A 24598-nucleotide genomic window follows, 5' to 3' on the forward strand; every position below is an offset into this window, starting at 1 on the left:
CCCACGTGTAACATGCTTGTTATCACAGGTGTTGCTATGTCAAGTTCCTTCTCTTGACAGCCTCTCTTATAACGTCTCACCTTGTGGTATTAAAACAAGTCACCACTTTGAATTTAGAATTGCTTCCTTGCCTTACCTTCTCATGATGCGCCTTCCCGGACACACCATTACCATTCTTATGTTTCCTGGGTCCTCCTCGAGTCCCATGAGAATTACCCTGGCTCTATTCTTACTCAAAGGACACCCTAGGCTTGGCAAGCAAACCCAGTTTGTTACCTGTCTGTGGAAAGTTCCTCTCCCCCTCTGGCTTAGAACCATGCTGTTCCACCCCTTTGTAAATCCTGTTAGCCAACCAGATAACACTGCATGTTTTATTGGATCCTATTTAGTCAGATCAGACAGGTATTGTCTAAATAGGGTAGAGCACTCCTCCCTGAGTCACTGTCATGATCAACTGGTTAAAGGACTGAAAATCCTTGGCGTCTATGCCTCTTACCCACTCGCTCCAATCACTCAGTATACCATAAATCCAAATTTCAAATGGAACGCCATCCACTCTCATTTTCTGCAGGTATTGAGCTGGCTTCAGCCCAAGCCTCCTAATAAGAGCTTCCTTCATTCCCTCATAGACCATGTGGTCTGCCACAGGCATCCTCTCAATGGCACGTCTGGCCCTTCCAATGGTATGTGCCCCATTAAGGTAGCTGCCTTGGATATCTCAATTAAGGCCTGAGCTTTACAAGCGACCTCAAGCCTCATAAACCATTCCAAAATATCCTGACATTCAACATTTATCTGTAGAAGATATTTTGGAATCTTGGCCACAACCTGCCTGAACTGGAAATAGAGTAATTTATCGTAGATGGAGTGGTCATTGCTGCCATCCTAATTTTCTCTCTCATAGGCTATCCTTTCCCAGATTTTTCCTTGTCCTTCTGTTTCTCCTCTCATGCTCCGTGTTTTTCCTCACTTTCTCTCAGTTTCTTCTCTGTCCCTCGCTACTTCTCTTCCCAGGCCCATGCCTCCAGTTTCTCCCTCATCTTCTCCAAAGTGTGCTAGTCTTGGCTACTCCCTTTTGTTCTCTCTCACTTTCTCATTATCTTCAGTCTTGGCCTTCTGAAGGGCCAACTGCAAGCTTAAAGTCTCAGCTTTACTCAACCCAATTAAGTGGCTCACTCCTGGAATTCGGGACAGTGGACGCTAGAAATTCGAGGTGGTACGCACACATGAGATATTTTATAAACTAAAGGTGGTGAATGTCTTATTGAAATGCTGGAAAATGCATTAGGGGACACACTCTGCTTGTGTCAGGGATCTGCATGTGCTATGGGGCTCCTAGAGCCTCAGCACTCTCTTCTTGAGTTCCTACCATTGCTACCCTACCCAGTCAGCTACAGCTTCCTCCCTTTCACCCAGTATTGCAAACTGATGCCCAATTAAATTAGGAAGGAACTCTCTGTTCCTACTCCTGGGAATCCTCCACCCTCTGTCCCCACATAAATCCTTTCTCTGATCTATTGCCATTGTGCTGAGATCAATTCCCAAATCTGTGTTCTTCTTTGCTTAGGAGAGTCGTTTTTGTGCGTAGAAGGAAAAAAACTGGACTTATTGCAGTACTGACATAAACCGGAAATGGACACTGCCTCTGTATCTTTGGCCCATAAACGTTAGGCGCAGCGGTGCCAATTCTCAGAACCCCTTAAAGAGGGCGAGGGCCACGCAGGGACTACTGGGCCCAACTGTGGCGGTTGAGGCCTTTTACTCCTGATGCCCAGGGCCCAACCTGTTATGGTTCCCGCTCAAATGTGCCATTTACCCCTTCTGCACTTGATTCTCAATGGTAGCTGTGGTTCAGTAGTCAGGGCTCCCCACGGGGGGAGGATGTAGATACATGTCAGTGAAGATGACTCAAACTGCAGACAGTATTTGTTTTTATAAGAAAAATTATTATTTAATTTCTAACTCTACATATGCAAAGCAACAACATTCAGAAGCAACAACACAATGCCTCTTGAGGTTGAGGTCCTAGTAGTTATCAGGCAAATTTCAGTCCCACCCGCCTTTGGATAAGATGTTCAGGGTTATTCCCCATTCACTTGTGGCAGCATCAGGGAATGCAAATTATTAGGCCATACTCATGGATTCACTTTTGACTCTCAGGATTTCAGTTAAAAGTGTCATTGGTGCCGCAGCAGCTTCAGCAGTGAATCCCCCATGGCCCCAAGACCCGATTTCCGTCTTACGCGCTTGAGCGGTGCGACAGTGCCCAGAGGTGCAGTGAGTGCCCTTTCCTCATGCGCTTCCACGTCTGGATACTGTACAGTGAAGTCAGGTCGCTCATGATGGACACGGCATCACCCGGCGGCACAGGCTCTTCCTGTTGGGCAACAATGCTGGTTGGTTTCCAAGGATAGGAGTGGCTTCCGCTCAACAGACACGAAAGTTAACTTGCTCTTTCCCTAACAAAGGAGGGAATACTCCACCTCCTGACTGGAGCTCCGGCGAGGGCAAACCAACCTCAGTGGTGTCCCAATATCCTCGAGGAAACAGTCAGGTGCAGGTGACCCACTGGCCATGGCAGTAATCCTCTCATTCAGACCATGACCCAAACAGCTGGCCACAGCGATACAGGCAGCCCTAGCTGGTATACAGGGTTGCCACATTGTTCACTATAGGATGCAGACTCTTCAGTGTGATAGCTCTAAACACGGTGGATATAAGACTCACCCTCCAGCCCAAATAGGTTCACGAGTGGCCCCCTTCTGGCATACGGAGTCACCGTGGCGCGGTGGTGCAAGCCTGGTACTTACTGTGGGGCGCGCTTCACATGGCTGAAATCATGGCAGTCCTTTTGTGGCATGAAGGGGTCGAACTGTTCCTGAACAAGGGCAGTGGCCCAATTGGTGTGCAGCTGCTCTCCTCAGATTTTGCTCCGTGATTCCTCACAGTAGGGCTCCTTAGTGGACCTCCTCCTTTGCTCCAATGCTCTCTTCTTCCTCACAGGGCATGCTGGTCTTGGTGCTTTAGGCTTCAGGGCAGGTGATCTTGGTTCCCCTAGGTGATACCCCTCATCCAGCAGGGAGACTTGCAGGCCTTGCCCCCAGTCCTGGTCAAAGACAGAAATCTTGCAGAGCCTCCCCTCCTCACACATCCAGCTTGTGCATGGGCTATGATGAATTTTCAGACACTCTACATCCCCTTCTTATAGTCCTTTTCCAGATACCAAAAGCGATTTAGGGTCTTGGATGTTTTATGTGGGGTGGCTGCTTCTTTTGAAGTGTGTACTTCTTCTTTTCATCTTCCTTCATTAAAGAGGTCTGGTGATGCGGTAGCATTCCACCACTAAGAGGGCAGCGCTTTGGCACCCCTCTTGGTCCAAAAAGACCGCAATTCATGAGACAGGCCTATCTTGGTACACACACATGATCCATGTTTGCCTATGCCAAAAACAATTTAAAAAAATCAGCATTAGGATTCCAAACAATAGTATAGTTGAGCACTCAGAGTGCCCCACATATCTTCACCACGCAGAGGACTTTTCCGTCCCACCAATACGTATAATTAAAACAAAATGTGTGGTTAAGAACCACAATGTAATACATTGCATTATATCAGTCAATCGATTTGGATTTGTAGAGCACAGCAGCTTCACCTGAGAGTCAAGAAGCGCTGGGAGGATAAGCTGCAAGGTCTCCTATTGGTTGAACATCCATGTCTTGAGGTCCTTCCTGAGCAGCTGGAGCAATGCTGAGGCTCTGAGGTGCAGGGGAAGGTTGTTCCACATCTTAGCCGTCAGGTGGGCGAAGGAGCGGACTCCGCTTTTTGTCCGGCGGATGCGACGTGTGGCTGCTATGGACCTTATAAAGGTCAACGTGTTGTTTCACATGGGTGGTAAAGGCATGTGTGATAAATGCATGCTTGGTAACAACTGATATTTCTATGAATTAGCTTCCATGTGCTGGTTGAGGTTATCACTGGATTACGTGGCATCTCCATTGTACCTCTGGAAGACGAGATACAGAGCTGCATATGATTATTACCCAGTCCGTTGAGGTCAGTTTATCAACCAACAATTTCAGTGCCTTCAGGCACGGAGTGACTGACAAATTAAGATGTTGACAGTGTTGCAAGTCTAAGTTAGGATCTGATAGTCTACAAGAACGCCACTCCACAGAACACAGCGGTGGGTGGACAGTGAGGAATTTTGCGGTTAGAGTATCAATTTGAAAAAGTGTTACAGAAGGTAAGTAAATTGTTCATTAGATTGCTACTTTTACCCACCGATGCCTTTTCAAATAATACCAAAACAGTATCCCCATGAAGGTAGTGGGGTATGAAGAGTGAATTTTTCACCAGTATACCTGCAGTACTGAGCAGGCAAAACAAACCCATAAATTGGGCCCGGATAACTATACAGTAGTCCCTGCAGAAGATATGGATAGGCACCCATGTAGCAGGTTGGAAGAAGGCCATCGCCGGCCTGGCTTGAGCTAGGGCCGCAGTTGTGGCTTCACCTTAGTGGAATGAACTAGACGGCCCTAAATTCACTGTGACAAGCACCATTCCTGGACTGCCTTTTGTTTGTTTGCAATGGCTGATCTGACAAAGCACTCACTGTACATCTGGTGCTCCTTAGTCCTATTAATGTACAAACTAAGGGCATCTTAGTATCCAACCAGTGTAGTCTGTCCTCCTTCTTTGAGAGATGAGGAAAAGAGAAAAACACAGAGCATGAGGAACAACCATAGGATGCCTGAGTCTTAATCATCAACCTGAAGAGGTTGAACAGAAAACACCTGGAATTCACTGATGCGAAGAGCATAACTAAAGACACTGAGAAAAATCATCTCGAGGGTCAAGAGTCTAATGGTGGAACTGTGAATAGTCTCAAATGGCGTATACATCAAAAAGGTAAGAACCAACTTAAAATCTCACTGTGTCAATAAAAGGAGCAATATGGAACATATTACATTGTAATGTACTGTAGCATTTGCATAATGCTTATTCTTACTGTGGGAAGCTGAACTGCTTACACACATGGATAGCAAGTTGCACCATATACAGGGTGTGGGAAGTGTTTTAATGCCATGTGTAATATCCACCCAGGGTCAGTTATCGTCTTATAGGGTGCAGCACATGGCAGTGTAACGGGTAAGGGTATGAGAAAGACAGACATTCAAATAGTAAGTGTAATAGGGACTAACCAGCTTAGCTATAGGTTAGCAGGATGCTGTGTGTCCATACACCAAAAAATAGCATAATCAGAGATAGCCCAGTAATCCATATATCACGTGGCAGGTAGATGCTGTTGCGTGAGTAAAGTGTTGCCAAAGGGGCAAGAATGGGAAGTGGTGACAAGCAGTATCCTTGCACCATTTTCATTTTATTTTTTTTAAAGGCAGAGACACGGGCTATTGCTGAATAAATACACCCCATGAGGGAGGAAAGAAGTGGAAGAGCGCTACTTTTTGTGAAACTGAAACCACAGATGGGCCACAATATGCTGCTGTGGGTCGTAGAGAGGTGGTTACAGTGGTAAGTAGAAGTGGGCGACCCAACAAATTTACTGGGAGAGTTGAGCCATGGTTCAAGTTTGTCTAAGACTAAATGAATTGAAAACTACCAAACCAGTGCCATGCTGCTGTCCCAGATGAAATAGAGCAGAGTAAGTCCCCTTTCACCATATTGTCTCTTTTCTATTTTCAACCCTGAAGCCATTCACTTCTAATAGTGGAAGTTGTTTTGGGAGAAAGTTATAAAAGGTCAGGAGGATGCCTCCTTACATAAACTAGAAAGGACACGGGTCTCTGGGATCCAAGAAAAGTACTGGGCCTGCATGGAGGGTAGTGGCACAGTAGTGCAACACGAGGCAGGCTAACTCACTTTTAGCACAGCAACCTCCCAGGTGCGTTGTCTCTCATGCTCGCATTGCTTGACGCCAATTTGGCTGGGCTGCCTGATGTCTGAGCTACGACATGATTAGGGTTTGCCCGACTGCAGAACACCTATGCTTAATACTGGTCAAGAGCTTAAGGGGTTTTGAGGCGTGATCCCCTGGTCAAAATGTTGTTTTCCTTTGGCCTTGTAGGACTAGGTGGAATCTGGGCCGTTTAAAGCTTGTTTAGTTTCTGCTCTGTTTGCCAGCTTATGCGAAAGCCCTTTTAAAAAAATGTATACAACAAGTGACCTGAATGAAGAGGGCTGATAAGACAAATGAAGAAAGGCGAAAGGTCCAGTGACTAAGCTGATAACTAACTTAGACTTTTCTTTTGAAATACAGTTCGTGGGTCGAGCCAGGTGACCCTGGAATGTAGGATGTAAGTAGTGGACTGACTTGAGACAAATGAATTTTTCCCCCTCAGGTGCCAAGCCTGTTTTTGGCTATTTGGGTCAGTTCACGCTTAGGCCCCCATAACTTTTTGTCCACATAAGCTACCCAAGCCAAATTTACGTCCTTTTTTCCCCCAACATCCTAGGGATTCTAAAGGTACCCAGAATGTGTGGGTTCCTCTGAAGGATACCAAGAAATTAGCCAAAATACAGCAAAAAAAAATGTTTACAAAAAAAAAGAAATGGGAAAAAAGGGCTGCAGAAGGCGGCTTGTGTTTTTTTCCCCTGAAAATGGCATCAACAAAGGGTTTGCGGGGCTAAAATCACCATCTTCTCAGCTTTCAGGAACAGGCAGACTTGAATCAGAAAACCAAATTTTCCAACGTAATGTTGGCATTTTACTGGGACATACCCCATTTTTTTACTATTTTTTATGCTTTTAGCCTCCTTCCAGTTAGTGACAGAAATGGGTGTGAAACCAGTGCTGGATCCCGGAGAGCTAAACATTTCTAAAAAGTAGACAATTCTGAATTCAGCAAGGGGTCATTTGTGTAGCTCCTACAAGGTTTTCCTACAGAAAATAACAGCTGAAACTAAAAAATATTGAAATTGAGCTGAAAAAAAAAAAAAAAAAAAAAGTCTTTTTTCTCCACGTTTTAATCTAACTTTTTCCTGCAATGTCAGATTTGTGAAAGCAATATACCTTTACGTCTGCTGGCCTCTTCTGGTTGCAGGGATATATAGGGCTTGTAGGGTTCATCAAAAACCCTAGGTACCCAGAGCCAATAAATGAGATGCACCTTGCAATGGGTCTTCATTCTATACCGGGTATACAGCAATTAGTTTGCTGAAATATAAAGAGTGAAAAATAGGTATCAAGGAAACCTTTGTATTTCCAAAATGGGCATATGATAAGGTGTTGAGAAGCAGTGGTTATTTGCACATCTCTGAATTCCGGGGTCCCCATACTAGCATGTGAATTACAGGGCAGTTCTCAAATGGTCGTCTTTTTTTTCTTTTTACACACTGTCCTACATTTGGAAGGAAAAACTGTAGAGGAAGACAAGGGGCAATAACACTTGTTCTGCTACTCTGTGTTCCCCCAAGTCTCCCGATAAAAATGGTACCTCACTTGTGTGGGTAGGCCTAGTGTCTGCGAAAAGAAATGCCCCAAAACACTATCTAGACACATCAAAAAGATCAAATACAAAATACCTGTTTTTGTAGGGGGGGCACCTGCGTTTTTGGTCCTGGGCTCAGCAGCCATACAGGGAAACCTACCAAACCCAGACATTTCTGAAAACTAGATACCCGAGGGAGTCCAGGGAGGTGTGACTTGGGTGGATCGCTCAGTGTTTTCTTACCCAGAATCCTCAGCAAACGTCAAACTTGGGTAAAAAAAAAAACTTTTTTCCCCACATTTCTGTGTGGGATCACCGCACTGGGACAAATTTCTTACCACCCAACGTTCCCCTCAGTCTCCCAGTAAAAATTATACCTCACTTGTGTAGGTGGGACAAGTGTCTGTGACAGGGAAGAGCCAAAAACATGTTGAAATTGAGGGGGAACCAAAGCAGGTCCAAAAGGGCAGTTTGGAAAAAAAAAAAAAAACACTTTTAGGCTGACAAGTGTGGAAGAATTTTTATCGGTATAGATGTTACAATGCTGGGTGGTAGGAATTTTGTGGATTCCTGCAGATTCCGAAAGGTTCCATCACAAAAATGGGGAAAAATGTGTGATTTCCAGCAAAGTTGGAGGTTTGCAAGGAGGGTAAGAAAATGGTGCGGGGTCCATGTGAAGCACACCATCCTGGACACACCCAGATGTTTAGTTTTCAGATGTGTTTAGGTCTTGTGGATTTTTCTACATGGCAGCATCCCAAAGTCCAAAAAGTGCTGCCTTTCCTGTTCCAAGTGGGACTATTTAGAGAGTTAGCCAAGCTCTCATGGCCCAAATGTAAAACCAAAAAACAAAATAATCAAATGTCCTCTTGCTTTCCGTAGAATAAGATGTTTTAATGTGCAGGGGAGAGCTGAAAGACTGTTACCCCCTTCAGTAACAATATATATATATTTTTTTTTAATTCCCTGGCAACCAGTAGACTTTCTGCCCCCTCCCCTCCCCTCACCCCGGGTGTGGATCAGGGGTAATGGCAGAACAACTTCGGCCACAATTATTTGGGGTAGGGGTAGAAGTATGGCCATACCCCCACTCTCATTGAAAAAAAATCCTTCCTGGTCTCTGGTGGCCTTTCTACCTCTTTTGGGGGCAGCTGGGCCTTCCAAAAATAGGCCGAGCTGCCCACGAGGGAGGCAGATATGGCCAACAGTAATGTGGCCCCATGGGGAGTGACCCTTGCCCAAGGGGCTGCCCCCCCCCCAAAATAAAACACACACACAGCAATCCCTGGTGCCTAAGTGGTTTCTGCCCCCCCACGCCCCGGGGCAGATCGGCCTAATAGAAATAGGCCTAAAAACAACTTGCTCCCCCCCGGGATTTGGGGATGAGGTCAGGGTGGGAAGAGGAAGCAATTCCCCTTCCAGCCCTGGGTTTGGGGGGGGGGGGGTAAAATAGGAGAGGCCCAGAGCTTCCCCGAGGGCCTCTACCAGGACGGAATGGTTACATCCATGGCACCTCAGCGCCGCTCCACCGGACGTAACCATTACGTTCTTGGTGGGGAAGGGGTCAAAAGTCCACAAAACTCCTGCCGATAGGTAGAATCACGCTTGCCTACACTACCCTGCCTATCTGTAGCAGCAGTACACACACTGCATACCATTCAGAGACTGCAAGTTGGAAACCAGCATTGGCAAAGCCAATAGGTCTCGTCTATGAGACCTACTGGCATTGCCAATGTCTTTTGGCCATGTTGTATAGTAGTGTGGCTGATTTTCAGCATAGTTAAAAGTTAGTGGTGTGGCGTAGACAAGAGTAGAGTAGAGTGGAGTAGAACAGAGTGGTGTAAAGAAGACAACCACAGAGTGGTGTAGAGTGCATTGGTGTAGAGTGCCATAGAGTAACACTGTGTGATGAAATGGCATGGAGTGCCATAGAAGAGTGGTGTGGTGTAGAGTGGGATGGCGTGACACGGTAAAGTGACATAGTAATATAGAGCGCAGTGACAGAGTGGCATTGTGTGCAGTGGCGTGGCGTAGTGTGGAGTAAAATAGAGTTGAGTGGCGTAGAGTAAAGTGGAGAGACTTCGAGTAGAGCGGAGTGGCGAGGACTGGCGTAGAGTGGCAAAGAGAGGAGTAACATAGAGTAGAGTGGTGTAGAGTAGTACAGCTGTTGGTGTAAGTAACTAAAGTGTCAACAGAAATGGCAGATCGGGTGACAGCAACATAAATAACCTGTATGCCCGTTATAAAAGTAGGCAAGCATATTGCACTTTCAGGAATAACACGGAAATATTCATAAAATTTAAAAATAGTGCGTTTCAAAAAAGACAAGGAAGAACAAAGACGATGAAGAACGCATGAACGTGATCCATGCTCCAGGGAGGAGCTAACAAGAATGGCAGGGAAGCCTATGGAAGCTAAGCAGTAGAAAGATTGCAAATTAAATAGTGACAGCGAAAACAACCAATGGTATGCTATGGTGGGTTGTAAGCCCTCTGAATTGTAAACAATATGTCTTGCAGCACAATGCATGTGCTGGGTAGGCGAGACTTCTGACACACCAACCGACATCCAAACAAAGATGGAGATCATTCCGAGTGCAACACCTAATGCTCTGTTATAACCTATATCCAACCTCAAGAGCAGAAGATAAAAGTTTCACAGAACGGCACTGAACACTAACTGGTCAAGACAAGATTCCAATTAAATAGACTGCATAAGAATGTAGTGCATAAGCAAAATACCCCATTATATCCTCAATGACTGAGCACGGCCATCTGAACTCTATGTGCCCAAATTCAAACTTTAAAAAGGGCCATAGACAGCTAACAGGGAGTAGGATTGACAGGATTAACCCTCTTTCTTTATACCCAGAAACTGCACATCAGATGTGCAAAAAACAATCCACTCTTCATTGTAACACAGATTATATCAATACTAACTTGATACTTTACACCAAGACTACTTGTACATTTAAAATACGAAATTGTCTTATAGATGACTATCAGTATATTTTAGCACTTCCTATGACGCTAAGTGGCTTGCTCCAGGTTTTTATTTTTTTACAGGCAGATGAACGACATTAAACACTTATCTGGATATTGACCAAAGCCTATGGAAGGATGCTTGTGGGACAGTCTTGTAGAGTTCTTGTAAGGCTGAGGGCTGCTGCCCCCCCCCCCCATGGATGCGGGGTTAGTGTGATTGATAGATAGATAGATAGATAACGCAGACTTAGCTGTGCAGTGGCACCGGGGACCTGTGAGAGGTTTACTGCATCCCAGACACAGCTGCCTTTATTTCACAACTGTGGGACGAGTGGCTCATTATCTGCTTACATAGTGCGATCGGAACCCTTTGTACTAGGTAGACTAATAGACAGACGGACACCTAGCTAGCTAGACAAAACAGCATGGGAGATAGACAATTAGACCGAGGGAGACACAGCGGTGTACAAAGACAGTTTGATGCTGACGGAGACAGAGTGATAGGAAGAGTGAGGGCTACATAGATACAGATAAGGATAGTCGCACAGCTGTAGATGAACATAAATATATGTTGATAGCTAGAAAACTATATGGAAGGAAAGTGGACAGATTCAGGTCATGGTTGCTCCTGACCTCTGCCTTTTTACTTTTTCTCCTCTTTTTGTGTGGTTCTCTATCGTACTCTCACTCGCTCCGTTTCTTTGTCTTCTTTTCTCTCTCGCCCCTCCCCATTTCTCTATTTACCCACCTCTCACTGTTTTCCCTTATTCACCTTCCGGGGTGTTTCTCAGTCTCCCTTTCGTTTCGTGTATCTCTCATTCATACGAAGTTAGTTTACAGAGAACTCGCTCTGCAGCACAGCTCCTTTGAATATCGACAAACCACAGCTGCACATGCAGTACTTTCCAATAAACAAGAGTTTGCTGTGAGACTCAGCCGGAAAGAAGCTTAAACATACAGTAGTTAACGAATGTTGTACTCAATTACTATTAAATAATTATTGCACCCAACATTACTATATACGTGAAATCACATTTGAAATAAATAAGCTACAGAAAGACACTGCTCCTCTCAAAGGATTGTTAAGACTTATTTTATATTCTAAAAACATTTCCAATTCTTAGAGCTTGAACTCATAATTTAGTCATTTCTCAATGTCCCAAATCTGGCAGCTAAGGGAACAAAGCCAAGCAGGGGATAAGGGCCCATAGGACATCTTCTGGCAGAAGCTGGTGGCGCCCTCTCGACTCCTCTGCCTCATTTTGAGATGGAAGAACCACGCTGGTCAATCACTGGTACTTTAAAGCAGTCAGTGTTGGTCAGCCTGTCCCATCTATGCATTGTCCACCATACTTCTACCAGCGCAAGACTACCAAGCGCATACATTTTCTCCTTTTCACAAAAACTGCCTCTTTGGTCTTTGCCTTTGAAAAAACAAAAAAATAATACATTGCCAGCTACCCGGCATGCCACTATCGAGTGGGACTCTGCTTTCCATCATATTCTTTCCTCCAGTAGTGCTGCCTTTGTCGCCAGTATCCCATCTGCAAAAAAAACCTGCTGTAAACCTGAGGTACACTGCATGGCAGGGGCCTGCAGCTAGGGAGGTAGTGGTTATGTTGCCCCAGCTGCTAGTTGGCAGACCCGCTGAGGCCAAATAACATAATACAATTTAGATATTTAGGGGAAGGCTCTAGTACACACTGCTATGTTGTGATATCTTGCACTAGTGCAAAAAAAAAAAAAAAAAAGTGGTGCAAACACACCACGCAAAGCTTGTTTTGTTTCTGCGTTAGCAAAGAAGCCTATAGGACTTGGATCACAAATGTTTGCACTGAGGGAGCACAAAGCAAACTGATTTTCCCTATTTCTATTTTGAAACAATAAAAAAAAACAGAGGCAGTAAATTTTCTGAATGTGAGAGGTGGACCCAGGTTTGAGGCAAAATCAACTTGCACCTTTTCTGAACTAACATTATTAAAGGAGGTAAGGAATTTTGTTAAGGATTCCTTTTCCAGTGTACAAAATAGTTCACAAGCAAAAGATGCATAAAATATTTTACAACTATTTCACAATCCATTCCCTTCATTTCTGTTCCGAGGAAAAAACAATTAGACCAAAACCAGGGTGCATGAGAGGGACTTAAAGGGGAGTGAAAAGAGAGAGGAATGAGGATTGGTATATGTACTAACTGAGAGATATCACTATATTTTGTAAAATAACCAACAAACACATTTTAAGACTTTCAAAAGAGAGTAATGGAGCGAGTGTGTATGCGTTTTTGGTTGTGTCGGATTTCACCAGGACCTTTACATACACAGACACCTCACCAACACAAACAAAAATCACATGTACCTAAACTATTTAGCAGAAAACACTTTTATTAGGGGAGTATAACACAGCAAACACCCCCTCCCGTCAGAAGCTACGTCCCTGCTGATATTTAATCCGTTATGGAGCAATTCAGCATGTTCTGTATATTGTGGTTAGACTCCTCAATTCCCTAATTTGCGAGCAGGAAACAAGTTTGTCAAATAGATTTTCTCTGCTTTAAACCTAGCTGCCAACTTAGCATAAATGACCGTGTACTTCCTGATAATACTGTTGTATTTTTCAACACTCCATGACAACTCCAACACGACTACGTTGGATCTCCAAAAAACAGGAAGTGTTGCAAACTGACATTTTTGAATAGTATCGGAACAGGGTTGGAAAGCGTGAACCAAGGATGAAGCTCGATGAAGCCTAGTGTAGCGAAGGGGACACATGGCGGGGGCTGGATTCGCTTGAGCGGAAGGGTAATTGTAGGGTAATGATTTTCACTGCTTTCCAGTGTGGAATATACGTTTAAACAGAGGTCGGCGAATTATGATTAAATATGTTCAGAGTAACAAATGGACCTTGGAAGACAAGTTCTTGGAATTTAGCAGTCTCAGGCATTAACCCAATTTCTGGAATCTGTACAGGTGGAATCGATTAGATCAGTTTGCTGCCTGGCAGTTTAGCAGCCGGTGTGGCTCCAATTCCCATTTTCAAAAGCTGGATCCTGCGATCTTTCTCACCTCCACCACTGCAGTTAGATTTTTCGTGGGTGGGCAGGTCTGTGAAGCCCACACTTTATAAAGTATTCACAAACTATAAAATAAACGAATGCCACAAAAGCAACAGCTTGACTCGCTTTGGATATTCACTGCTAGAGTAGGACGGACCTCGAAAGTCACAGCTGAGCTGCGAGGATCACAGGGAACCGCGCAGAGCCGTCACATCTGAACTGTTGGTGTGAACTGAATGCTTCTAGGCAGTGACCCTGGGACATGGTTGGCAGAGACCGTTTTTCATTGTGTCCAAACTAAAAGTTTTAACACACTGCATTAAGTTTCACTCAGAACCGAAACTTCTACAGTGCCGATTTAAAATGTTCCCTTTTGGAAAGATGTTTGATGCAACAGGAAAGTGTTAACGATGTTTTTTTTTTTTTTTTTTAAAACAGGAATATTTCTGTATACTGAAGTTCATTTCCATTTATAAGTATGTTGAAAATGATAAACATGGTTCCCCGTTGCTCGCACTGTTCAGCACATTCTTATGTGATCACTTTCATTAGCTCAAGAAATCACATTGAAGGAATTGGGAGATGTGTGGTGGAGGGTATTCTTCTACTGCTAGTTCCCGGGGTACGAAAGGCAGGTGATACTCCATTATCTAGAGGCATGTGTTGGTTATTCTACTGGTAACCAGAAATGTACAATCATTTTTAATCAACACCACCCAGAGAAAGAGGACAGATTTTTTTTTTGTACAGTTCAGGAGCTGCAGGACATGTGCCACCTACCACACATTGCCTTTCAGGTCAGGGTTACAATTTTACTTATTGCTACAATATAATAATACGACCATGTACTTTGTGCTTTATATTGTAATCTTGCCATTTTGTGGCACTGCTTACAGGTGACACTGTTGCGCTCTAATTCAATGATAACCACTTTGGAACCATGAGAAGGGAAATTATCAGTGCAGGCCATATTCTTAGTCAAACCTGTGACCTATCAGCTAAGCAGATCTAACCAGCAAGCTTTCACTTCATTAAGTCCCATCTGCAGTGCGTCAAGGCGCTGAGTGCTGTTCCTGCAGGCTTGTTTTCAAACATGGCACCCTTTGATAATTGTAAGCTTGTTTCAGGAAATATTTTATGTTTTTATCCCATTACAAAAATGTGATCTTCTGCTATTCATTATGCACATAGGTTCACATGTGCAGATGTGGGTCTTACTTTGGACAAGACCAGGTGCTCACCCACCCACTCTTCACCAAAGATAAAACTCTGGGAGATCAGAGTGAGCAGACATCACCTGCCTAACATAGGATGCTCGGGTAAGCGCTCAGCAGGCAGCAGCATCCATAGAATTTTATTCACAAGGACCTCAAGTCAACGCACATTTTTACACTGCAGAGTGTGTCCAATGGTTCAAGGGAGATCACTGCTCAAGGGTGTTAGAATAAAAAGGTCACTAAAATGACACTGGAGGCCCTCATGCAACTGTTCTTGCATAAATGTTCAGACACACAGTTCCACAATTTGGCTGCAAGATACCTGCTCTTACGGTTTTATAACCAGCACTGCAATGCTGTGCTCTAAGGGAATGCTGAAGTCATTTAAACTACATATAAACATTTAACTTGACTGTCTTTTAAACTACGGTTATACAATGTAGGTTCAAGAGGACTGGATGCAGGCCAAGTTTTTTGGGAAGTTCACATAAGATACATTGGCATAAAATTAAACTAAACTGAACTGATCTATATAGCAGTTACTCTGAAAACTTGTCGTAGATCCAACCCTACTAGAAATAGGTTTAATATTTCAAGTCTTTAAACCAATTGGTGCGCCTCCATGAACTTCTAGTTTTGAACAATTTGCAGCACAGGCTGTCTATTTTGCTTTTTGAAGAAACAAAGAATGACCATTTCGATTAATAGCCAATTAGCCATTTACCTTGTTTCACATCACAGAGTCTCCAATTTTATAAGTGACAAAATATAGAGATTCTGAATGGTATCAATGGATTCCAGGCACTTCAAGACATTCTTCCGCTGCACATGCAGAAATGTATTATTTATGCCACTATCCCCTCTATTTTCGATTACAGCAACACATTTCTCTTATTAAATATTCTTTTCAGACTAAGTTGGGTTGGTTTGAAAGGTGGCAAGTATCTTAAGCTTACGTGTAAGAATAATCTAGGTGGTCATTGGGGGGCGCCTCCAATCATTGACCCAATGGGCGCCACCAGTGCTAATGCCGGCCCTGGCCACGACTTATAGTTACTTGAAATAACTAACTATAGCTGCTGAATTTCTCTGGTTTTATGCAAGTAAATTCAAAACCTAACTATAACGTCCCTGGAACCTTTGGTTTCTAAAGTGAATTTCTATGGTTTTAAAACGTAAAGTAATTTTCATTACAATGCGCTAAACCAATCACCGCTGTGCACAGCAGGGGTTGGCCCACAGGGCCCGGTAGCAGTCAATCCCTTATAACCACCCAACCCTGCGCTGGGACTTTGGCTGTGTGAGGTGGGAGTTGGCTGCACGGCCTGTCACTCTGGGTGTAAGAATAGGTGTGAGAGGGTGTCTCTCAGTGTAACAGTGGGTGTGTGAGTGTCTGTGTGGGTTTGTGAGTGTATGTATAAGCGTGAGTGGGCCTGTGAGTGGGTGCGTGAATGTCTAAGTGGGTCTCTGACGGGGTGCATGAGTTTTTAAGTGGGTCCGCGAGTGGGTGTGTGTGGGTATCAGTAGTTGTGTGAGTGACTCTGCCGCAAAGGAACCTCACCTGCCCTTTTATCCAACAAGAATCCACAGCTTTGCATGAATATCTACCCAAGTGAGGTTCTTTCTGCCTCCTTGGGTAAATGTCTAGTATAATGAAGCACAAGGAAATTCTTTGATAGCATGAATCCTCGTATAGAGAGCCCAACAAGACTACAAAGACAAAAAAACTCTTTTTTGTGGAGATGTCCTCATATTCCCTCGGCATCAAGAACCCAGTATCAAAGCCAGCGGGAAATACACAGGGGGCACTTTCGTAAGCTGTTCATCATCCTGGCAAGGGGGGGGGGCGGAAGAGAGGAGGTGAGAAATATGCATATTACTAAGGTGCAGGACCAAGCAGGAGCAGCTTCGAAGTGATTTGCACATTTTCAAATTTGTAGCAATTTAAAGGGAGAATCATGGGGTGAGGGAGATTGTGCGGCTCCCTCCTCCCCCGGCTGGTTTTTGGCCCATGGACCCCATGCCCCGGGGCCCACCTCTATTCAATGGGGGAGGGTGCCGCGGTCTACCTCCCCTGGCTAATTTTGGCCCCAGGACCCCATCCCCTGGGGCACATCTCTTTTCAATAGGGCCTGGCCTTATTTTTTTTGGGGGGGGGCAGGGGGGTGAGGGAGAGAGGGGCCACACAGCCATTCTACCCAGGCCGATCTCAGCCCCAAGAACCCCCTCACCTGGGGCATGGACACCTAAAAAAAAATTGGGGGGAGGGGGCCCTCAACCGGCTCCCCTCCATGGCTGTTTTTGGCCCCGGGACCCCATCCCTCAGGCCCAGCCATCTCTCCTGGGAATCCACTGGGGCACCCAGTATGCAATGGGATCGCAGGGGAGCCTCAAGGCCCACGCGGTCCCAGCCAGCTCCCCACTTCCTGTGGGAGCTGGCATTGCTGTCACAGACAGGAGGCTGCTGAACATGCAGCTCCCCGTCTTGGAGAGCAATTATTTCCTCTGGTGCTCTGCCTGCATGTCCGCGAGCAGGGAAACAGAGGAACCCTCCGCTCCCTGCAAGCTCCTGCCAAATCACAGCAACCAGCTATGTCCAAGCCGGCCCTGGGGGGTGGCAATCCCCAGGGCCATTACTGGCTCCTCAAGGGTGGCCCCCCTCCAGTGTTTGTAAACAGTCCCGGGGAGGTGGTGATCCCTGGGGCTGCAGAGGGAAGCCACATGCCCCGTGCCCCCCAATGTGAAGTAAATTGCCCCAAAGAGGAGGCAGTCCCCGGGGACGCGTGGGCCCCCAGCATGAGTTTCAGGTTTAGCCCCAGGGAGGTGGTGGTCCCCAGGGCTGTGGGGGAAACCTTACAGGCTTCCACCATTTTAAATAATGATTTTGCCTCAGGGAGGTGGTGGTCCCTGGGTGGGGGGCCATGAGGCCCCCTGCTCATTTCAGCATGAGAGCCTCGGGGTGATGGTGGTCCCTAGAGCTAATAGAAGCCCTAGAAAAGGGGGGGGGGGATGGGGGGGAGGAGGCTCCTACACCTCCCTCCTCTTTCAATCCCCCAATACCCCCAGGAGCTGGCCCACCCTGGTGGGGCCAAATTTTTAAAAAAGGGCGGGAGACCACCCCCCCCCCCCTTTTTTTTTTTTAAACAAATGCTTTTTAGTCTGGGCAGTGTCCATATGGGACCCCCTGGAACAAGGCTAGGAGCTCACGGTGACCCTAACCTGCCCCCTCCCCCCCTTTTTTTGTTTTTTTACTTTTTTCTGGGACTCAGCTGAAGCGGAGTCCCAAGATGGCTGCCAATTCTTCCTTGTTGAAGTGCTGGCAGCCAATCAGATATCAGCATGGGGACAGTTGGATCCGCGGAGGATCCATGCCCTTAGATATCTATATTTTTTGCCCTTTAATATTTCTGAAACCACTGAACGTATATACACCAAAACACAAAAAGTGTGCTTTCTGGATCAAGAGCTAGCTTCCTGCCAAATTTGGCGGAATTCCATCCAGCGGTTTTGACTGTAATCATGTTCAACATCCTTATGGGAAAATAAATGGGGAAAATGCCCCCTTTTTTCCTCGGTCACCGCTTGATGGATCACCCTGAAACTTTCAAAAAAGCAGTTGAACTGACCAAAGTATACGTTTTGAAAATTTTGTAAAGATTCGTCAAGCGGCGCGCAAGTTATTGGCAAAACAAAAACACTCACCTATGGAAACTGGGTCCTGACTATAACTACCTAAGGCGACCACCAGTAGTTTTTTTTATATATCTGACTTGCAGATGTTTATGATGAGGCTCCATCTGGGTATTGAAGGAAATCACATGCAACTGGCAGATTACAGGTTTAGAACGCAATTTAGTGTTTGATTATTAACCAGATGAACAAGAGGGTACCAGAGAAGGTTTTATGTATTTAAAACAATGCTGTAATCATTTGGACTGTTGTTTCCTAAACTTTAAAAGCACAGGAACTGCAAAGTCATGGACACTTAAGCAGATATCTCCCTCTGTGTGGTCTAGAGGATTAAATGATCGTCTTCATGCCGATGGTAATATGGTGTGCAGGATCTTCCTGGAATTTTTTAGGGAAAAAGTATATGCCATGAATAATTTACTCCTCAAGTACAACCTGGAGATCTCTAAAAAGATCAAAAGTAACTTATCCCTCGAGTGCCTCACTTACATACAGGGATGATTATTCCTACCCTGGCAAAAGCTACAGAAAAAAACATCAGGAGAGTCCCCACAGAGTTTTGAAACTAGGTTATCGTGTTTGACTGCTCCTCTTAGAGCCAAATGTCTATAAGGACCCCAGAAACTCCCTTTTACAAAGTGTTTGGTTCTCTTCGATGGGTTTCTGCTGTAAATAAGCTTGCACAATGATGTAAGGAAAAAAGTCAGGCAAAATCCATGACGTCAGGACACAAAGTTTAAGATACTTCTAATGAATTGTTCGGACCTCAATCTTGCTTCAGAAATGGTCTTACAATGTTGAAGGCTGTTTGGTCATTTAAATTACAGAGGCAATGGAAAATGTTGCTAGTGCAGATAATTATTGTCCTGGTCAACTAAATTCACTGTTGCATCATTGATTTGAACTAAAAAAAAGTTACCTGTTTTCCATCTACTTCAATATCTGCAATGTAATTCTCGAAGACGGTTGGCACGTAGACTTCAGGAAACTGATCCTTACTGAACACAATGAGCAGGCATGTCTTCCCACAAGCACCATCTCCCACAATAACCAGTTTCTTCCGAATCGCAGCCATGGCTGTTAAGAAAGCAAACCAATAGGTTCGATATTGATACTGAAGACATATTCATTATTACTGTTATAGGTCATTAGCATCAGTATTACGGTTGTGGGGCACACGAAAACAAAGGAGAAAACCTAACTAATTTCATAATTTACAGCAGAAAATACAATATATGCGATTGATCACACGCAAAACACTTTATATCCACAGTTTTAATCCAGAATAAAGATAAAAAGGTGTTCCTGGAGAATTTACATATATTGATAGAAAAAAGATCTTTGTTTTTTTAAGAACCTCTCCTCTTTGGCATGAGGAGATTGTGCTTGGTGAAGAGCAGAGACAACAGACACAAATTCAGGCTTGATGTTATAGCAGTAACTGGTTGCAATTACTCAAATAGGTCCCATCTGCTCAGGACTTCCAATCTTCGGGGTCAATGTTTTTTCTGCCATCTCCTGGGGATTTTAAAAGGCAATTCCCTAATCACTTTTTCCCTTTCAATTCCTTCCCCCTCAACACCTAAACTGACCACTGTCGACCTTAAATGGACTGCTGCCTCTACTTATTGGAATTGGATTCAGCACTCTGCGAGATAGAAAACATTCTTGTATAACAAAGATAACTTAATAGATAAGGACGTGCATCTTTACAGCAGAAATCAATGACGAGGCAGAGTTGATAAATGACAAAAGAAAATAAAGAAGCGGGGATTGTATGAGTAGAAGGGTCTAATGACTAGTTTTGTTGGCTTTTGCAACAATGAGACCTGTGTTGTATTAATGGCTTTACTACTTAAATTGTGTAATCTTGGTCAAATGTTTGCTAACAACATCCTTCCCTTCACCTAGCGAAAATGGGTTTTCTATCAAGAAAAGGTCAGTAGAATGCTGTGTAAAAATTAGGCCGCAGTATTACAATACGCTAAAACCCCTGTATTTGTTCTGTCAACCAAACTGAGCCACAAAAAATAAATAACACTGTCACTTAATTTAGTTTAGAGGGTTGCTCTATAAAAATAAACCTTTAAGTAAGCCAGCCTGTAAGAAACACATTTTCTAATGCAAATCATTAAAAGGTTAGTGCTAAATGATAAACTGGGCAATGCTGCCTGCGGATATGCAGCGTCTTGTCTACCGACCTCTACAAAACACATCCAATTTGGGCACAAGTTCGCTATACACTGGTGCACTGCTCTATTTCCACTGCTGTCAGGGTACGCTGTGTATTTGCATAAAAAGTGTAATTGCCTATATTTTAACACACCCTTCTTACTTCGAATGCTCACTGAAAACAAACAAGTCAATAACCTACTCGTGCAATTAGACAGTAATCCACTGGATGTGCCACAGCAGCTCAGCAAAGTAGCAGAGTCGATACAGCGAACATTGGAGGTCGCCAGCTCGAAGACTAACAGTGAAAAGACGGTGACTGAGGGCGCCATTATTCACTGTGTGCTGACCCGCCCTGTCTTTAACCCAAGAGTTATCGACCAGGGAAGCCCACAGAGACTTGTAGACGCAGGGCGCGTTCTACGGCATTACTTGGAGCGCTCCGAGAGTGACCTGCGGCGTGCCTCACTGAATACAAATGCCGGTAAGAGGTAAAAACGGACGTCTGACCCTCGGGCCTCCCCTTCTAGCGCTTTCACTGTAAACACAGTAAAGGAGTAGACGCCCTGTACACCGCGTTATGGAAAGAGGTATCTAAGCAAAAGGTAAAGAACAAATGAAACCAGTCAGAACTTAACTTGAGCCGGTGGTTGCAGACGAGATCTACCAGCACTCATTGCTGGGGGTGGCACTACCTTCTCCTAATCAAACTTTAACCCAGGGCAAGACATAGAAAACAAAAAAAGATGGGGGTGGGTGGCTGTTTACAAAGAGAAAGAGAAACCGTGACAAATGGAGAAAAGCAAACGTGTCAAATATAGGGTGTGGTCATGTTATCGAGCTCATAGAAAGAAAAAATAAAAATAAAAAAAATAAAAATAGCCACTGCTGTCTAGTAGATCTGGGGTGCGGAAGCATGGTCGGCTTGTGGCATGGGTTGACTAGGAGGGCACCACATTTCTTTCCGCCCAGGTCGCTATCCGTGCAAGCGCCGGTTCTGTGCGGAAAAGTCCATTATTCGGACAGTGTCACCCTCAAATCGCCGGATTAGCGGTTTCACCGGGATGACGTACATACGGGGTATAACTGTACGGACTTTGCATGTGCGGGGCGCTGCCAGCCATTAGCCAAACCAGCTAAGTAACATGTGCATGTCTCATTATTGTATGCTGACATGGCCCTCCCCATGGTAGAAGGAAGATACAATACCAGCGGCGGGGAAATGTGGAACACGTGGTGATTATTCAAAGGTCCCTGTCGCTTCGAGGTCATGGATAGGCAGCATCATTTCTGGACTACGTGCACTCTTGAGGTGGACCCACGAATGGTGAAGAGCAGCACGGCATTTGGAAAGCGAAAAGCGCTGCCACCGAAGAGGCTTACTTGTAGCTGCTGTAACAGTGTAAGGCCAGCCCGGGGCGCAGTAAAGGGCAAAGTACATAATCCAGAGCCATTTTAGCAAGTTCACTCCACCTGACACACCCTTCTGCTGTTGTCAATGCATCTCCCTGTAAGGGCAACTTGTTAGCCACTGCATTGAGTACTTGCTTCCGTCAGAAGTGACTGAGTTCTAAGCTCAAGAATGTTCTGAATTTACCACACACACTAAGCAGCTGCACCGGAGCTGCATGTCAAGACTGTTACCCAGACAGCATTTTGATGCAACAGGGGTAATCTGTGAGATAAAGATGGGGCTTTCCTCTCACATCAGTAACCCATGAGTGTGCTACCTACGTTGCTATCTGACCTCATCCATTGTCATCCGATGCTGGCCACGCTATAACAAAAATTATGCTGAAGAATGCAGCTATGACGATCCAGCCATTCAATATGCCGTCTGCCCCTCTTTCAAGAACTGTCTTTCTCCAATGACAGAAACAGGCCCAATGATGTAAAGAACTCTGTTGGCACACCTTCTATGGGACAAAGTGTACAAACTGTTTTTGACTTTGCTGGCCAAGACAATCACTAGAATGTTGCACAGTTAGCCAAATCTGGACTGTGAGAGGTTCATTTTTTATCAAGCCAAGCAAGGCCAGAGCAAACTCTTTAATACGTATATGCTAGGTTAAGAGATCTTTCCACCCCTTCAAAATTGCACAGGTCCAGTCAGTGCCTGAAGCGAATGCTGCAGTTTATATGTGGATCCTCGTGAAGCTACCACTTTGATGCTGCCTGTCCAGCTAAATGCAAGACACATTTGACCTGTGGAAAGGCCAGTTTTGGAAGTCTGCAGATTGTCTGGGATTAGCAAAGTACAACAACAAAAGTGCCGGCACCCTTTCAATAAAGTAGTCAAGCACCTCAAATGAACTATAAGATGACATGTTCTGAGGAACAGATGTACAAGATCTACACCCTAGGAGGTGCAGCACAAGGACGAGAAGACATTTGCAACCACAATCTCAAGTCGACATTCAACATTCGCCGAAAAACTGTCTCATTGACATTGGCATCACTGTACGTGTAATGTTCTGGCAAGATTATTCAAGCCTCAAACCCTGCCAGAAGCTACAGTCCGCATACACCAACGTCTACGCTTATGACAGCACCTGGCCACTTGCTGTGGCAGGCATGTTCTGCACCAGGGTGTAACATGTGGGACGTTCAATTGTAGCCTGTTTCTCGGTTATCCATGGTGATAGTAACAACCTGATCAGCTGTGAAGCTACAGAATCGTTATGCTTAATAGCTTTTCCATGAGGGGTGCTAGAATGCAAAACCGAAAGCATGCTGATAGAATAATCTGATGTCTTTGAGGGCAGTGGATGCCTTTGAGAAAAAAACATCAAACTGCATATAGATGAGTACATCTAACCAGTAGCCCTTGGTCATCAACAGATTCAATCCCATGTGCTTGAGCAGGTTGAAAAAAACCATGTTCCAAAGGCAGCAAACATTGTTGAAAAAGCAGAGTGTTCCACCTGTGGGTGTCACCAATTGTAATTGCACTAAAGCCTAAGCAGCCTAGTGAAGTAAAGATCTGTGTGGATAAACAGATGGTGAATAAAGGGGGAAATAATTCACAGGGCACGGCTAAGCCAGGCAGGGGAATGGCAGTGCATTAGAGTGTTCCAGCTGCCTTTGCTCTGTCCAAATGCTATCCTGACACTACTGGCATGCATCTGTTTCCCCTGAGCACTGTTCTGCCATCCTAGCGGGTATGCAACCCAGCAGAGGAACTCAGGGACTGAGGGACCAGGACATGACATGAGGAACGATGGATGGGCACCCTTGCATTGGGCCCAAGATGGTTACCACAATCCATGTCAGGCACCCAGAGCTGCAGTGTCAGTGCTCTGTGCCCGGCCTGGATCGCTAGCCCGCCTCTGTGGAGCTGAAGCTGCTCGTTGGAACCCTGGGACCCGGGGATCACAGCAGAGACCACCCACAGCTGAACTGCACCGCAAGGACAGGGGAGTAAGGCCTGATGTTTCCTCTGTGCCTGAGCGAGGTCTGCATTGGAGTGGCTGTCGATCACAGTGGCCTAAGCCAAGTGGCTAGTCCCCTTCAGTTTTACAAAAAGAGTTGTCATCTTACCGAACTATACACAGGCTGCCCAATGCAAAAAAGCCTCCTTTGCGAAAGCAAAACTAGCACTCAGTGAGCTAGGCCTCCAGGACATGTTGCTGTTCCCCACACAGCTCAAGCTCATTGCAGACGATTGCTTGCTGTTTGACAACCCTGTCGATGTATGAGACTCAATTGCGAAACACTGAAATGGTCTGGTTAAAGCTCCCATTTGTCACACCCCTTCGGTCGTGGTGGGTAAACGATGCCGTAGAGCACGATCTGTACAGTGCGTTCGACTAGGAGGCAGATGAATCTTTGCGAGTGGCAGCAAGTCACCTAAGTAGCCCGCCCCACATGACTTCACGGGACCGCCCGTCAGACTCGTCCCATGCTGGCTCTGACTCAGACCTACCCTCTGAGGAAGTCACCCGGGGCCCACGACTGACCCCCCACAGATGGCCAATGACTTAACTCACTTACTTCTGTCGCCCTTCATCATTTTTATTTGGGATCCCGAGA

At 45.2% G+C, this 24598-nt stretch overlaps 1 protein-coding gene across 2 annotated transcripts in view; it reads right to left on the reverse strand.

The window, feature by feature from the left end:
* The window catches only part of LOC138299947 (rho-related GTP-binding protein RhoA-D), a 179784-nt gene that overhangs the window by 35071 nt on the left and 120115 nt on the right, over window positions 1–24598 (reverse strand). For both annotated transcript variants that reach the window (XM_069238674.1, XM_069238673.1), the window contains exon 2: window positions 19314–19471. In XM_069238674.1, the coding sequence (XP_069094775.1) occupies window positions 19314–19469 (156 nt within the window). In that variant the 5' untranslated portion in view covers window positions 19470–19471. The remainder of the gene's footprint in view (window positions 1–19313; window positions 19472–24598) is intronic.

Source organism: Pleurodeles waltl, chromosome 6, assembly GCF_031143425.1.
Source record: "Pleurodeles waltl isolate 20211129_DDA chromosome 6, aPleWal1.hap1.20221129, whole genome shotgun sequence".
NCBI classification, from domain to species: Eukaryota; Metazoa; Chordata; class Amphibia; order Caudata; family Salamandridae; genus Pleurodeles; species Pleurodeles waltl.